The sequence below is a fragment of the Acinonyx jubatus genome, chromosome C1 (assembly GCF_027475565.1).
Source record: "Acinonyx jubatus isolate Ajub_Pintada_27869175 chromosome C1, VMU_Ajub_asm_v1.0, whole genome shotgun sequence".
NCBI lineage: Eukaryota > Metazoa > Chordata > Mammalia > Carnivora > Felidae > Acinonyx > Acinonyx jubatus.
In genome coordinates, this window is record NC_069381.1 from 192209061 (window position 1) to 192223569 (window position 14509).

The 14509-nt window shown below is 39.1% G+C and overlaps 1 protein-coding gene across 4 annotated transcripts in view; it reads right to left on the reverse strand.

Moving 5' to 3' along the window:
• LANCL1 (LanC like glutathione S-transferase 1) overlaps positions 1-14308 on the reverse strand; it is a 36817-nt gene extending 22509 nt beyond the window's left edge. The window contains exons 1-3 of one of the 4 annotated variants that reach the window (XM_015082974.3): positions 14253-14308; positions 13848-13944; positions 10401-10518 (exon numbers count right to left, since the gene is read on the reverse strand). In XM_015082974.3, the coding sequence (XP_014938460.1) occupies positions 10401-10518; positions 13848-13928 (199 nt within the window). In that variant the 5' untranslated portion in view covers positions 13929-13944; positions 14253-14308. Of the gene's footprint in view, positions 1-10400; positions 10519-13847; positions 13945-14031 lie in introns of all 4 variants that reach the window. The other 3 variants (XM_015082973.3, XM_027051736.2, XM_053215752.1) reach the window with 3 other exon arrangements.
• Positions 14309-14509: the final 201 nt, after the last annotated feature.

The following is a 14509-nucleotide window of genomic DNA, read 5'->3' on the forward strand; positions in this document are numbered from 1 at the left end:
TAGTCCAGACATACACTACTTTGAGCTTACAACTCCTAAATCTTGTCTGGTTACTTATAACTGGGGGGCCAATATGACAGCTTCTAACCGTAAGTGTCTACACAAATTAAAAGTGAACAATTTACAATAAAGTGTCTCAGTCACACTAGCCACATTTCAAATGCTCCAGAGCTACAGGTGGCTAGCAGCTGCCATAATGGACAACAAAATAACTTCTCTATCACTGCAGAACGTTCTAAGAACAGCACTGCTCTGAACACCAGAGACAGATATCATTCTGCATAAGAAGTTCAGGAAGCCTGGCACTGCCCCCACAGTTCATCCTAGAAATCTGTTTTTGGAATGTTGGTAACTAATTTAAAGAAAAAATGATACTGTGAGGACTGAAGAGAACTTTGCTGTAATAGGAATCTGTCCTGATTTTTAGTATGGAAGCTCTGAACTAGATTTTTCTGTTCGGTTTCCTTCTGTAGCTACTACTTGGGGAAGGGAGGATAAACTGCTTAGGGACATTTCTAAATCTGCAATTTCCTTACTCAGCTACTTATCCCCAGTAGTACTATAAATATAGCCAGCTGTTGAGAAGTAATTAATACCAAGCCTTTGAATTTCTGAGGGATCATTAGTCCTATTCATCTTGACCAATCAAGACCTTGGTGTCTCTCAAATGTATATGGAGATGATAAAAATCTCCACAGATGTATGAACTCTCAAAAACACTTGTCTGTGAGTCTGCATTTTAGAGATTATGCCTTAACATTATTCATTTATTTTATGACCAGTCTGCACTGATGTGAAAACCTCTGCCATTGCACATCCTCTTACGAAGTATTTGCTTGCAGGTCAGGGTCTTTTCAAGATTCTCTTCGTGTAATCTGGTGGGAAGAGCCGTGTTCAGATTGCAATTCAGCCGTGTTCAGATTGCTGGAGTCACTAGAGATGCTAACACCAAGGATGGTCTTAATGGTTCTGAGCGGTACGGAAGCGGGGACTCCCTGGAAGGTGATGGATGACTGAGTTTCAAATAAACTGTTCCCTAGTCAAAACTTTGAAAGTTCATCAATTACCACATTTTTCTTTATTCCTTTCAGATTTATGAAAACATAAGTGACTGTTTTCTCTAATTAACCCCGTACAGTATGATCATCTGTCTACATCAGGTTGGTACTTTCTGATATGCTGTTTATTTTTTCAACAAAATCACAGTTGTCTTTAGGGCACAGTTCCCATTCCTAGTCACTGCTGTTTCTGTGCACAGCACTCTCCATGGAGCCTGCAGTGGACACTGCCTGGACCAGTAGCTCTGCTCAGCTGTCAGAGGAAAGCCAAGCATGACAAGCCGCTGCGCATCGGGAGTACAGGTAGCATGGGGAGAAGACCAGTGTGCCTCTGCACCATTAATTACGTAGTATCGCCCCGCACAGAGAAGTAGGAAAGGCAGAGGGCAAAAAAGCACTTGGAACACGTGTCTTCTTTTCTCTCTGATGCATTTCCAGAGCTGACTGTCTGAGAGGAAAACAGATTTTCAAAAAAGGACACATCATACTTTCCTCCTCCTTCCCTCAGTACCCTGCTTCATAACTGTCAAATTAGGAAGTGCTCCTAGTCTTTTATTCAGACTGCCATTAATAGGTGATAAATCTTTCAGCATACTGGTCATTAAGAGCACGGGCTCAGGAATTGATGTCTGGGATTGAAGCCTCACTCTACCACTCACTAGCTGTGTGATTTTACCTCACTTACTAAACCTCTCTGTGCCTAAGCATGTTTACCTATAAAATGGAAATAATAGTAGCTACTCTATAGCTACTGTGGATCATGCTGATCAGTACAAGTCCCCAGCACACAGTGACTAAATAAATGCCCAACTCCATTATACTGTGAACTTTACCGAGTGTTGAAAGAGTGACTCCATCTTATTTGTGATGCCTGATTGAAAGGGACAAAAAGTACAGAGGGAACTATACTCTTCTTCCCATGTCCCTGCCTCTCTCCACCCTTACTGGCTCCTCTGACTAGAAAAATGTTCCCTATACACGTGCCATCTGGCCCCTCTCTTGAGCTTCTGGGAGTCTTCTCTGTTTTCAGGCTCTCCCTCTTTTCTCTCCTGTTTCCCAAGGGGTAATCCATACATGGGCTATCCAGATGCTCTGTTTGAGTCTAAGGAGGTAAGTTCAAATCAGGTGGCAAGAAGGAAGAAACCCACTTGACATCCAAGTCTAAACAATAGGCTCTCTATCCAGCTTTACCAAGTATAAAGCAGATGTCATGAGCCCTACATAATTTCCGAGTTCATTTCTCAACTGGATCAGAAGTCAAGGGGAAAGAGATGTGATTAACTCTTCTACATCCTAACAGAAACGAAATGAGTTGAATTCCACTCTCTTCCCATTCCATCTAGTTTTGTTTAAGTGACTGTTTTTAGCTTGCATAGGTGGTAGCTAGAATAGTAATAGCAGGACACTGTCCATTCATTCATTCGTTCATTCATTCAACAAATATTTATTAAGCACCAACTATGGACCTGGCATTGTGTTAAATGCTGAAGATGCTCAGAATCAAAATGACAAAACATAGCCCCACCTCCTTGGTGTTGTCTAGAAAAGTCAAATTGCTTAGATAGGTCTTCTTTCTTTCCCTCCTGCCATTTCTTCTGGTCTATCAACATTCTCTTCCTGTTCTCAGTGTTTCACCCAAGCACACTGGTAGCATTTGAACCCTATACTTGTTTCAAGCCTGTATCTTAGCCACTTAAGATAACCTACAGTGTAATGAAATCAACACAGTAAAAAGTGCAGTCAGAAAGGAAGTAGGTGATACTCTGGCAGTTCTCTGTCTAGTGCTCACTGTGAAGGGCTCTAATAAACCCAGTGTGGATCCACACCCTTTTTTCCTTCCACTTGCCTTGGTAGCGCTGGCTGCGAGGCACAGGCGCTTCTCATGAAGGTGAAGGACACTTGGCTGGGGCTCAAATTAGACACTGAAATGCTGGCTCTCATTGAAAAGTTACGTAATAAAAAGATGAAGTTGCAAAGAAAAGATACCTGGCTAGAGTGATTCCTTTCAAATAAGTCTGGTATCAGCAGAAACTAAGCCCCACGTACTAAAGCTGTAGCTCAAAGGCTATACATTTGGCAGATCAGAGGAACAGCATCTTGAAACACTTTAATGACTTGCATTTAGAGCGCAAGTTAATATTACTCCAGGGATTATGCTGCATATCCTCTTATTTAAAATGTTATCTAATACTTGAAAAGGGTAAATATATGCTGATCTTAGCCTCATTAACTTTGTGAGTTGGTTATAGAAGATTGGGTTATGTCTTTTAGAACTAAAGCCCCTAGAGTCCTGTGTGTGTGTGTGTGTGTGTGTGTGTGTGTGTGTGTGTGTAAGTGTGAGCTGATCATCATTTCCCTTAGGAATCATCATAGTTAAGACTGGGAAAAAATGAAATTAAATGAGGGCTAGCACTTTCCCTCATTCTTTCTTAAAGACACTAGTGAGATCAGCTATCTCTTGGGTTTACTTAACTTTTCTACTATGCTATCTGCAAGGGAAGCAATCTTTTCTCCTAAATGCTTATTTCTAACACAAAAATACCTCATCTGCTCATTTAATTCTCTGTAATATCAACTCCTCACCAGTGCTTTATAATTTCTATTTTATTAAGGTACTTTAAAATCTCTTCCTCCCTGGAAGCTACCTGTAATGAAAACCAGAGCAGCCCAAAGATAGGTGCCATCAGGCTCTCGAATGAGTCCCAACAGATTCCAGGACACCACCTAGGACCACTTAGTAGCTGGCCATTGAGTATGATCTTAAGGGGACTCCATGCTTGTCATTTTTCCGTACAGTCTGCTGCTATGTGCACAGGCATAAAGAGCAGTTCTTGATGGAGCACCTAAAGAACAGAAATGTTTTCCTTGCTTCACAAGCTGGGAGCACATTCTGTAAACAACTCCTGGTAAGTCCAGCAGGAAAGGATTATGGCTAAGAGCGAACAATTCAGTGCTTATTGCTGGCACATGTCATACATCAGTATCACGATGCATTACACTTCAATGTACAAAATTCTATAAAGGATATTCTATAAAGGAATTCTATAAAGAACTATAAAGTTCAGTGAAAGGAACTGGGCCTGTTCATTTCAAATATTGCTTATTAACAGCTGTAACAGCTACCGATTATTTTCAGACTAACAGATACTTCATATGAGAAGATCCACAACAAGCGTTTTCAAATACAAGCAATTATGAGGAAAAGCTTCTGTTCTGGCCCAGTGAATTTTCTACCCTGAAACCATGCTGAATATATTAATTTAGGATTAGGAAGCATGGAAACAACTTCTATAGCACAATGCTGGAGATTTCATTTTTCTGGCTGCAAATGCCCAAAAATCTTTCCACGGTTTGCTTTATGTCCGATCCCAAATAACTTCTTCCTATAGACTTTTAAATAGTTATTACTCTTGCCTGTCTAGCTCATGTTTCCCTCTTTCCTTCCAAATTCCTTTCATGTTTTATCCTAATTTTTTTCTAAAACACTTAAAACTCACTAGTCATTAGTCACCTCTAAAATGTTTGGACAGCACGAGTATCATCATGTTACCACTGCTCAAGAGACCCCACCCTACAGCTCATGTGCGCACATTCTCCATATGTGATACATCCTAAAATGTAGGGAGTGAACCCAGATGTAGAAGTGGAGAGTAAATACACACACAGGCACACACTCTCGTGGGGTAAAGACAGGGCCTCTAAAGCCAGACTTGCTGAGCTGAAGCTTAACTTTCTAATTTACTGGCTATGTAACCTGGAATAGGTACTCAGCCTTGCTTTGCTTCAGTTTTCTCATCTGTGAAATGGGGATACAAAGAGTATCCACACCACAGAGCTGTTCTGAGATTTAGGTTAGTTAACGAATGCCAAGCGCTTAGAATGGTGTCCTGGCATATAACATTAATTACTGGCATATGTGCGCACACACTGGATCCTGTCATTCAAATGTCAATCCCAGCAACGTTTTATTAATAGGCATCCTTTTTAATCTTTACTTCTGTCCTTTGATCCTGAAACTGCATATTGATGATCCTCATTCCCTTGGGAACCAAAATTCACTCCATATATTTTATTATTAAATTACTGAATTCTTGTTTCTGAACATCAGTAATAATTTGTTAACTCTCAATTACTGCCTACAAAATTGATTATTCACAATACTTCATTCCTGGATAAGCATGAACCCCAGAGCAATGTATTACCGTAACTGCCCCAATGGCCAATATGAGACAGCTGCAGGTTTGAACAATTCTCCCCTCCTTTCTTTCCTAGGGTAAAGGCATCTTATTTCTCTGTTGTGAATAATAATAATTAAAAAAAAAAAAAAAAGGTAAAAGTCAGTTAAGCCTCTGACTTAGGCTCAGGTCATGGTATCACAGCTTGTGAGTTCAAGCCCCGCATCGGGCTCTGTGCCAACAGCTCAGAGCCTGGACTGCTTTGGATTCTGTGTCTCTCTCTCTTTCTCTCTCTCTCTCTCTCTCTGTCTCTGCCCCTCCCCCACTTGGGCTCTGTCTCTCTCACTCTCTCAAAAATAAACATTTAAAAAAAAAAGGTAAAAGTCAGGAATACAGACTGTAAAACTGCACTGTGACACCCACAGCATGTAAATATGTAGGCTTTAGTGAAAATGATGCTTGAATCCTATTAAAAGCCTACACTGACTGTTCTCATCACTGTGTTATATCCTCTGCTTCCATTTTGTAATAAAAGCCAAGATAATTTCAGTTGTAAACTAGTTTGTAAAGGCAATGTACTTTCTAAAGCAATGACTTGCTACTTTTAAATTTTATGTAACCTGTACACATCACCCTTACCAATAAAGCATTATGCACACAATGTTTTCTAAAGCATATATAACACAGGTACAGAAATTCTAATAAGTAGCTTGTCACTCTTAGTCTCAATTTTTCCTAAAAAAACAGAAAGTGGGAAAAAATGATAGGAGTCCAATTTTTCAGTTTTAAGTGCATATGTGATATTAAAAACACATGGGCACGGCACCTAGGTGGCTCAGTCGGTTAAGCATCTGACTCTTGGTTTTGGCTCAGGTCATGATCTCACGGTTTGTGATTTCGAGCCTTGCATTGAGCTCTGTGCTGGCAGCAAGGAGCCTGCTTGGAATTCTCTCTCTCCCCCTCTCTCTCTGCCCCTCCCCTGCACATGCTTTCTCTCTCAAAATAGATAAATAAACTTAAAAAAATAAAAGAACAAAACAAAACCACATGGGCTTCTTTACTAAAACTTTCATTTTCAAGATCAAGTGAGCAACTGAGGCAAATCCAGTCATAGCATGAATGAGGTATTATGAAGCTGGACAGTTTCCATTTGTAGCTTTTTATAGCCACGAAGCAGAAACACAGACATATGACTATGGGGTTTACTATGGATTAATGCAGGGTACAAACAAATTAAGAATTTTATAGCCCTGTGACAAGCAAGCAGGAGTTTGAGAGGATGTGGAAAGGAGAGGCAGGTAATGTTTCAGTCACGCTGAGAAAACGCTAACATCTCACAGTCTTTAGAACCACTTGCAGCCCCTTTCTTGATAGAAGTTACACTTAGCTCTAGAAAAATTACTTATGAATTGGCATTCCTATCATACTTGCTTTCAATGGCAGGTTTTATGAAAGGACTATTACTTATTGAAATGAAAACAAAATTAAAATAAAAGTGTTTTGAAACAAACTCCAAATGTGAGTCTCCCTAGACACCCAGAGCAGAAAAAATATTGTTTAGGAAACTTAAAAATATTTTAAAGATAAAAATTCCCTCCAAATTGGCAGACGTTAGAGATCTTTCTATAGGTGGAAAAAAATTAAGGCTCATTGTCCAAATGCTTTGTGCAAACAATAAAAAAAAATCATTTTTCTTGTTATATAGGACTTATAGCAGAGATTACTAGGATCTTACCCCAAATCCACTTAACCCCAGCTAACAGACTACGTTTACTATCCTTCCTGACAGGAGTGACCATGTGACTATGTTCCAGACAATGAAAAGTAGGTAGAGTTGAAATGTTGAGTGGGGCTTCCAGAAAGTCCTTTAAAAGGGGACGAGGGAAGCTTGTTGGATGAGAGGGCTCAGTTGGTTAAGCTTCTGACTCTTGGTTTCGACTCAGGTCATGATTTCACAGCCATGGGATAGAGCCCTGCATCGGACTCCATGCTGACCACACAGATCCTGCTTGGGATTCTCTCTCTCAGCCCCTCTAGGCTTGCACTCTCTCTCTTAAATGAATAAATAAACTTAAAAAAATAAATAAAGGAGAGGAATGCATTTTTTTTTTTTTGGCTTCTTTTTCCTTTCTGCAGCCTGAAAGGCTGATGTGATGCATTAATCTTCAGCAGTGATCTAGCCAAGAGGTAGACGCCAGTGGCTGAGGGATGATAGAGCAGAAAGATATCCTGAGGCCATTATATCAACCCTGAACTGCACTGGCCTTCTTTTACAGAAGAGAAAAATAAGCTTCTATCTTATTTAAGTCACTGTCATTTTGGTTTTTTCATATATGTGCAGCAGAACCTAACCCTATTCTAAATCCTAATTCTATCTGAATGAGCATTAACTATTAGATCATACTTCCACTGGGGAATGAAACTTAACAAAATAGGATGGTAACTTAAAGTTCTAATTAATAATAATCATAAAGTTCTCTCATACAAACTACATAATGATCACCAAATGCTCAATAAATACCAATGTTGAAGAAGGTGATCAAGTTTTAAAGCTTTTCTGTAATAAATTAGTGTTTCCCAAAGTAATATAATTTTGGACAAGTTAGCAACAAGAACAAACAACAATTAATATTTATAAAAAATATGACACTAAATTTTGGGAACAAATTAAAGAAAACAGAATCCTTATTTTCTAAAAAGTATCCCTCTTTGGAAGACAGAAAGGGGAATACAAAGAGTAACATACAAATTAATACATAATTATGTAAACACTGGTTTGACACACAACACCAAGTGTGTTTATTACCTTAAAATGTTTATGAATCCACTTAATGGCAATAAAATAGCAATAATGAAGAGATGATACTTGGTAAGATAGAACAATGGGAAGAGAAGGTACTGACATGATTTCTTGTGTCAAATTAGCATTACGTAGTTTCTTATGCAACTCAGAGTTTTATGCTATTCAGACCGTCTGAACACTGGCAAGGGAACAAAAGCATTTTACTTACGAAAACATTGGAGGAGACAGTCCATTTTATGTGGGAATAATGGCTTTTTAACAGTGCTCAATTAGCAGACATCAGGATCCCTTCCCTCCAAAGCCATTAGCAAATTTATCTAGAAGATTTTATGCTACATCATAAAACAACCCAAACTGCTTAGTATGCCAATTTGCCTAAGACACTTGCCATATAAGCTGCTTTCAGGAGCCAGCAGTAAGTATCATAAATACTTAAAGACAAAAAGTTGAAGGATATTGGCATTCAAAGGAGATGACACTGGAAACTCATACTGCCAAAACATTTAGCCACACTTGCATTTTGCTTGGAGTGGAATTCCTTTTCTATTTCCTCTTCTATTTAACCTTTAGTATCTCATTCAGCCCCAGCATTAGAGGGCCTGACTGATGGTTTTTCAACATTGTCAAAATACTAATTCAAACCTGAAGTCAATCCCCACTTCTTTTCTCCCTAAAGCAACGTACCTTATAATATGTAATAATAATAGCTCACCTGAATGAGTGAGTAGGACAGAGATTTTAGTCATTCTTTTTGTAGTCAGGGAATTAAATCTAGCCATCTGTCTTATTCTTTTTTTTTTTTTTTTTGCCAGGAATAACAAAATAATAGAAACTCCAAATATACTGGGAAAAGATCTGTAAGTGTGGGCTTTAGATGTGGAAATCAAGAGGAAAGCTAAAGATAACTATGCATTGTACTTGTTCTATTTTGCTCAAATACTTGTAATTTTATTTTTTTTAATTTTTCTAAAGTTTATTTATTTTGAGAGAGAGAGAGCATGAACAAGGCAAGGGCAGAGAGAAAGGGAGAGAAAATCCCAAGCAGGCTCCCCTCAGTCAGCGTGGAGCCTAACGTGGGGCTGATCCCACGAACTGTGAGATCATGACCTGAGCCAAAACCAAGGGTTGGACACTTAACCAACTGAGCCACACAGGAGCCCCAATTCTCACAATTTTAAATAAAAAATAGTAATGTTCATTTAAATGACAAATGTTGTTACAACTTTCTTCTTGAAGCAAAATACTTTCACATTTATTCTCATTTTCAATAAACCTTGTATTAAGCTTCTAAAATCCCCCAAAATTATAAAACGAAGCTAAGAAGGCAGGCCGAACATTAACTAGTCCATTCCTTTTATTTTAGAAAATAATGACCTTAAATATCCCTAACAGAATTTTATTCTGATTTTTATCTGCCTCCTTGCCCTCATAAGGACAGAATCACTTGTCATTACTAAAAGGTTTGCTATTAGTAAATTCCTGCCATAGAAAAACTCTCCAAGTGCAGTCCACAGAGGACTATATACATCAGGACCACTGAAGCTTGCAAAATGCATATTCCTGGGCCTCACTCAAGACCTGCTAAACTGATATCTCCACTGTGAGGCCCAGGAACCTGCATTTTCATGACAAGCAACACTGCCTTAAAATCTAATTCCTTGAGCTGAAAACTTGTTCCTCCTTTTGCCTTCTTTTCTGAGTAACTGGAAAACACGGAGTCTCTAAACCGTGCTTCTTCAAGATTATAAAGCCGTCTTTCTGTCTCTCTACGTCAGTAAACTAACTCAAGTTCTTCAGCGTTCCTTCTTTGGTTTGTCTCTCTCTCACTTCCTTGAAACCTATATACTATTTCTTCCCAAACTTTGTCCACGTCTCAATGATCAGCAAAAGAGTGAATGCAAACCAACTAGCGATGACTATCTGGAAGGATCAGTTCAAACAATCTATGGTTCACGCTGGGTTCATGTACGATCCCTGTTTGTTTCCTGTGGATAAATTGCCTTTATTTCTGTTTCACATGTTGTATTCTGAGATGCTTCCCAGCTCTTCCCACTGAAATTCCATCTCCAAATTGACTATGTAATGCTAAGCATCATGTTTTCTTTCCACAAGCAGCTATCCAAATTTGTGTCAGGTATGACATATTCCATGAATATGCTTACCCTGCCCTAAATTCAGAGCACTGTTAAAAACCCAAAGATATCAAGGCTAGGCTGAGAGCACCGCATTCTCCCGGAAGCAATTACTCATATACAGATGCAGTAAGCACTTAAGGGCGTCCCATTCTGTCAGACAGCTCTCCAAAGGTAATGCTTTGGCTCTCCTCTGTAATGCTTATGCCAGCTCACGGTCAGCACTTCATACCTGTCCAGCCAGTGTAAACAGTGCTATCCCGAGGGTCTGCTGACTTTAGGCCTCTCTCCATTTGCTGAAGAAGCTCTCGAATCTTATTGTTCAAGCGTTGTGAGAACTCGGGAGTTAGCTGTAGGTATTAAAGGGAAAACAAGTATCAAAAAATATGGACCACTCAACTTCCCAGACTATAGGCCATCAGAAATAGGAGGGTACTTCATTTCCACTTAGGTCACATTTTTTTTTTTTGCCTGGGAGAACTGGACAATTATTTTATTCTTAACAACAAATTAATAAAACTTTAAAGTGCTACTATATTTTCCTACTCAAGGCAGGAAATACTTTTGTTGCAACTTAAATGTTTTACATAAAATTTGTAAATAAATGCTAAAATAGACTGCTGTAATTTCCACCTATTAGGGAACATCTGTTATTTAAACCAATATTTTTTATTATAATAAAAATCATTTTAATAAACTAAGCACAAATCATAAGATGTTTGCTATTTTCTAGCCATTCAAGCAGCAGCAATATTAATTTCCAAAAGAAACACTCTAGTTGTTTTTGTTATTTAAAAAATGAGGATAAACATTTATTAAAGTCCATCTGTGAAAAAATGGATAAACAATTTTTACAAATTGTAGAAGTAGGATAAGAAAATCAAAATAAACTCAGGGATATCAGGAGGCTTAGGCAGAGTAGAAAGAATATCAGACCTAGTATCAAAAAACCCGTGCCCAGCATAGTGCCTGGCAAAGGAGGGGCTTTGCCCAGATGAATAAGGCTGGCTATATCTTTATCTGTGATTGGCTGGGTGATCTCGCTCTACATATGACTTCTTTATGCTTCAGTTACCTCTATAAAGTCAGGATGATAATACCTACCCCACCAATTTCAAAAAGTACTTTGAGGATCAAATGAAATCATGGGCCTTGGGTCTTTCACATTCAGGGATATAAATGTTGATATTTTTAAAAAATTTAAGCAATCCAAGGGTCTATAACAAGTAATTAGTTGGATATGGATTAAAAGCACACTAAAGTGGGGGCTGTGGGTTAGTGACATCCATATGAAGGCCCATAGATGCTGGGCAAACTGTTAGGCCCACGTAATCATTATGTTATTCATCCTACAAGCAACTGAAAAACATTTTGAAAGTTCTGTATACACTGAATCATGAAGTGTCTTAAAAGGTCACTTTAATGTATCCCTCAAAAATTTTAGGAACCTGCTGTGATTCCCAGACTTGGACTTTACAAAGCAGTAAAATTTCAAAAAGGTTGGGGAATATCACATGGTTACAAACATTTCATTTCACCACGTAAGGATTATAAACAAACCTAACTACTACCTGTTAGCATCATAATTTCATTTTTTAAAAAGGGCATCTCAACACTGAAAAAAGTAAGAAGACAGTATCAGAATTATTATAAAAGATATAAAATTTTACTTCTGAAGAGCATCTCTGATAAGGCAAACCAGACTATCAACCATATCTGGATTATTTATCCTGAAGCACCACTATGATCCCTTATTTTATACTCTGAAGAAGAAACCACATTGTTTGACAGACACACTCCCATTATTTAACAATTTCTGCCAAGAGCTTAAGATTTCAACAAGATTTCAACAAGTCTTGAAAATACATTTAGTAAGATAAAATATACTTCAGTATTAATATAAAAGGTCTATAAATCTCAACTAGATAGAAGAGTGCATCTACATGAGAACATGTCATTTTCTGTTCATAGATCACGGATAATTTATCGTCTTGCCTGGCCTTACTCTGAGCCCAAGAATGAGAACACTTCAATCTCAGGAAGGGAAGTCACTTCCTATTTGTCATATAACTGCATTTAATAAAGGTAACCTGCCTGAGAAAATTGATTGTTTGTGGCAGACCACAAAATTATTCAAACTCTAGCAATAATTTGCAGTCTCCAAAAGCCCCCCCCCCCCTTTTTTTTATAGACGCGAGAAAACAGACCAATTCCTAATTGGAAGGTCTGCGTTAACAAATTAAGGAGGACAGATCTCCAGGGTCTGAACCTTGATGTTCAACGTTAAACAATTTTAGAACTGGTATGCTCGTTTCTTTCTGGAATCTCTCCAAAACCATGTATTAGGTGATAAATCACTTTACTTTTTGGACCAGAGTTTAAATTTATGAATACCTTTCTTTCTCCCGTGGAAACAGTTAAATTGGTAAAAGCATTTAATTTATAAACAGTCTGAATAGCAAGCTGTATTTTACTGAAGGCTTGTGTCATTTGGATAAATCCTCAAACGTTCTCTTTGCCAAGTTAGCATGAAACAGCAGGTCTTTCTCCAACAAGACCAGACAAAATACTTGAGCTTCAGGATCGGCAAAGCTAGACAGAACACAGGTCCAAATGGCCAAAAGGAAGCCATATGACGTCAAGATTGTTCTAAGAAGCTTTGCTTGGGTAGTTCAATTTTGGTCTAAAAAAAATCGACTGACTCTAGATTCATACATACTTTGGTACTCTTCTATCCTGCAACTCTTCTCCATCTATTTCATCCCTCCCACTTGCATTACTGATGATTATGTTAAGTTAATCCATAGTGACAAGTGTTTTAAGGAAAGAACCAAAAGAGCCACACAGAGTTGACTTGGCAGATAACAAAATCTCTAAGGCCTTTATACATGTGAAATGCTTTGCGCATGATGAGTTTAGAAGGAATAAACTGGTAGAATTAAAAGTGTGTGCACTTCAAAGAGATCACTCTTCCAACCTAATGCACTCTGATTTCTCAACTAGGTATTCTTAAAAAGAATTGTATTCCCCCTTAACAATTACATTCACTCAAAGAGGCATGAGAAAACACAGGCCTCTGGTATCTTACATCCAGCTTCTCTTTTGCTCAGTGGCTTATAAAGTGCTAACCATTAATTTACTGGGTTTTTTTTTGTTTGTTTTGTTTTTGCTTTCCAGCTGTGGGGGTGTTCTGCAGAGTGGCAACAGTAGGAAGAATTTCAGGCCTATGTCCCTAATTTCTCTTAGCACTTTCGGTTTAAAGATGTCTTTACCACACTCTCCAATTTACGCTCATCATTTACCCTGCCCGTATATGTGTACAAATATAAAGCAATAACATGGCACATGTGACATACCACCAGGACTCCTCCCTTCTTAAAAATGCATACCAAAATCGAACAAAACTGCAAAATTACATGGAAAACGCCATATTCGTCATCTTTGTAATTTAAATTATCAATGACTGAGGTTATTTCAAATTATTAGTAACAATGACTTTTACAAATGTTAAAACTCAAACTGCATATTTTGACATGTATTTGATATATTTATCTTCCAATTATATATATATTTTTAAAAGGGGATGCTCATCCCTTTCTTTCAGGCAAAACTGAGCTCCTTTCTGAACACCAGGGCCTGGATGGAGGTAGGGATGCAGGCAGATGTATCCCAAACTCACCCTCCCGGCAGAATCAAAGTAGCCTTCGGCCAGGGATTTGTTAAAATCGGCATAAGGATTCGGGAAGGCCCTTTGAGCCATGACGCCGGAAGCGAGCCTGCAGAACAGGGGAAAAAAAAGAACCTAGGTTGAGACAGGGGCCTCGGCCGAGTTGCCAGGACAGGGGCAAGCCGCCGGGCAACACCTTCCTTGCAGCTCCTGGGCCACCCCGCGGTCTTGGTGGTCTGAGTGGACCCCGCGCCGATCGTGGCCCGGCTGCAAGGGCGCTGCACCTCCGCGAAAAGGCTGTCAGGGCCCCGCGCCCACAGCGATGAAGGGACCCCGTTTTGCACCCTCCGTTCCCACTCCCGCGATTTGAAGCTACGGCACAGCGTCCAGAAGCCCAGCCAGGCCTCGGCCTCTCACCCAGCAGCCTCGGACACCAACAGAAGCCACGCTTTCACCGCCCACTTCCTGCCAGTCGGACCAATCAGAACCTTCGGCACTCTGGAGGCCCGCCCTCTTCTCGCTTACAGTTTGTTAAAGAGACAGGAGTGTGATTTCTAAAAGCTATAAGGGTGATTTAATTCCTGGGTACTTCGGAAGCGGACGTACCTTAGGGTAACGTGCAATTGTGCCCCATATTTCCTGCCTTTCTTCTCTCTTAATATTTTTTTATTAAC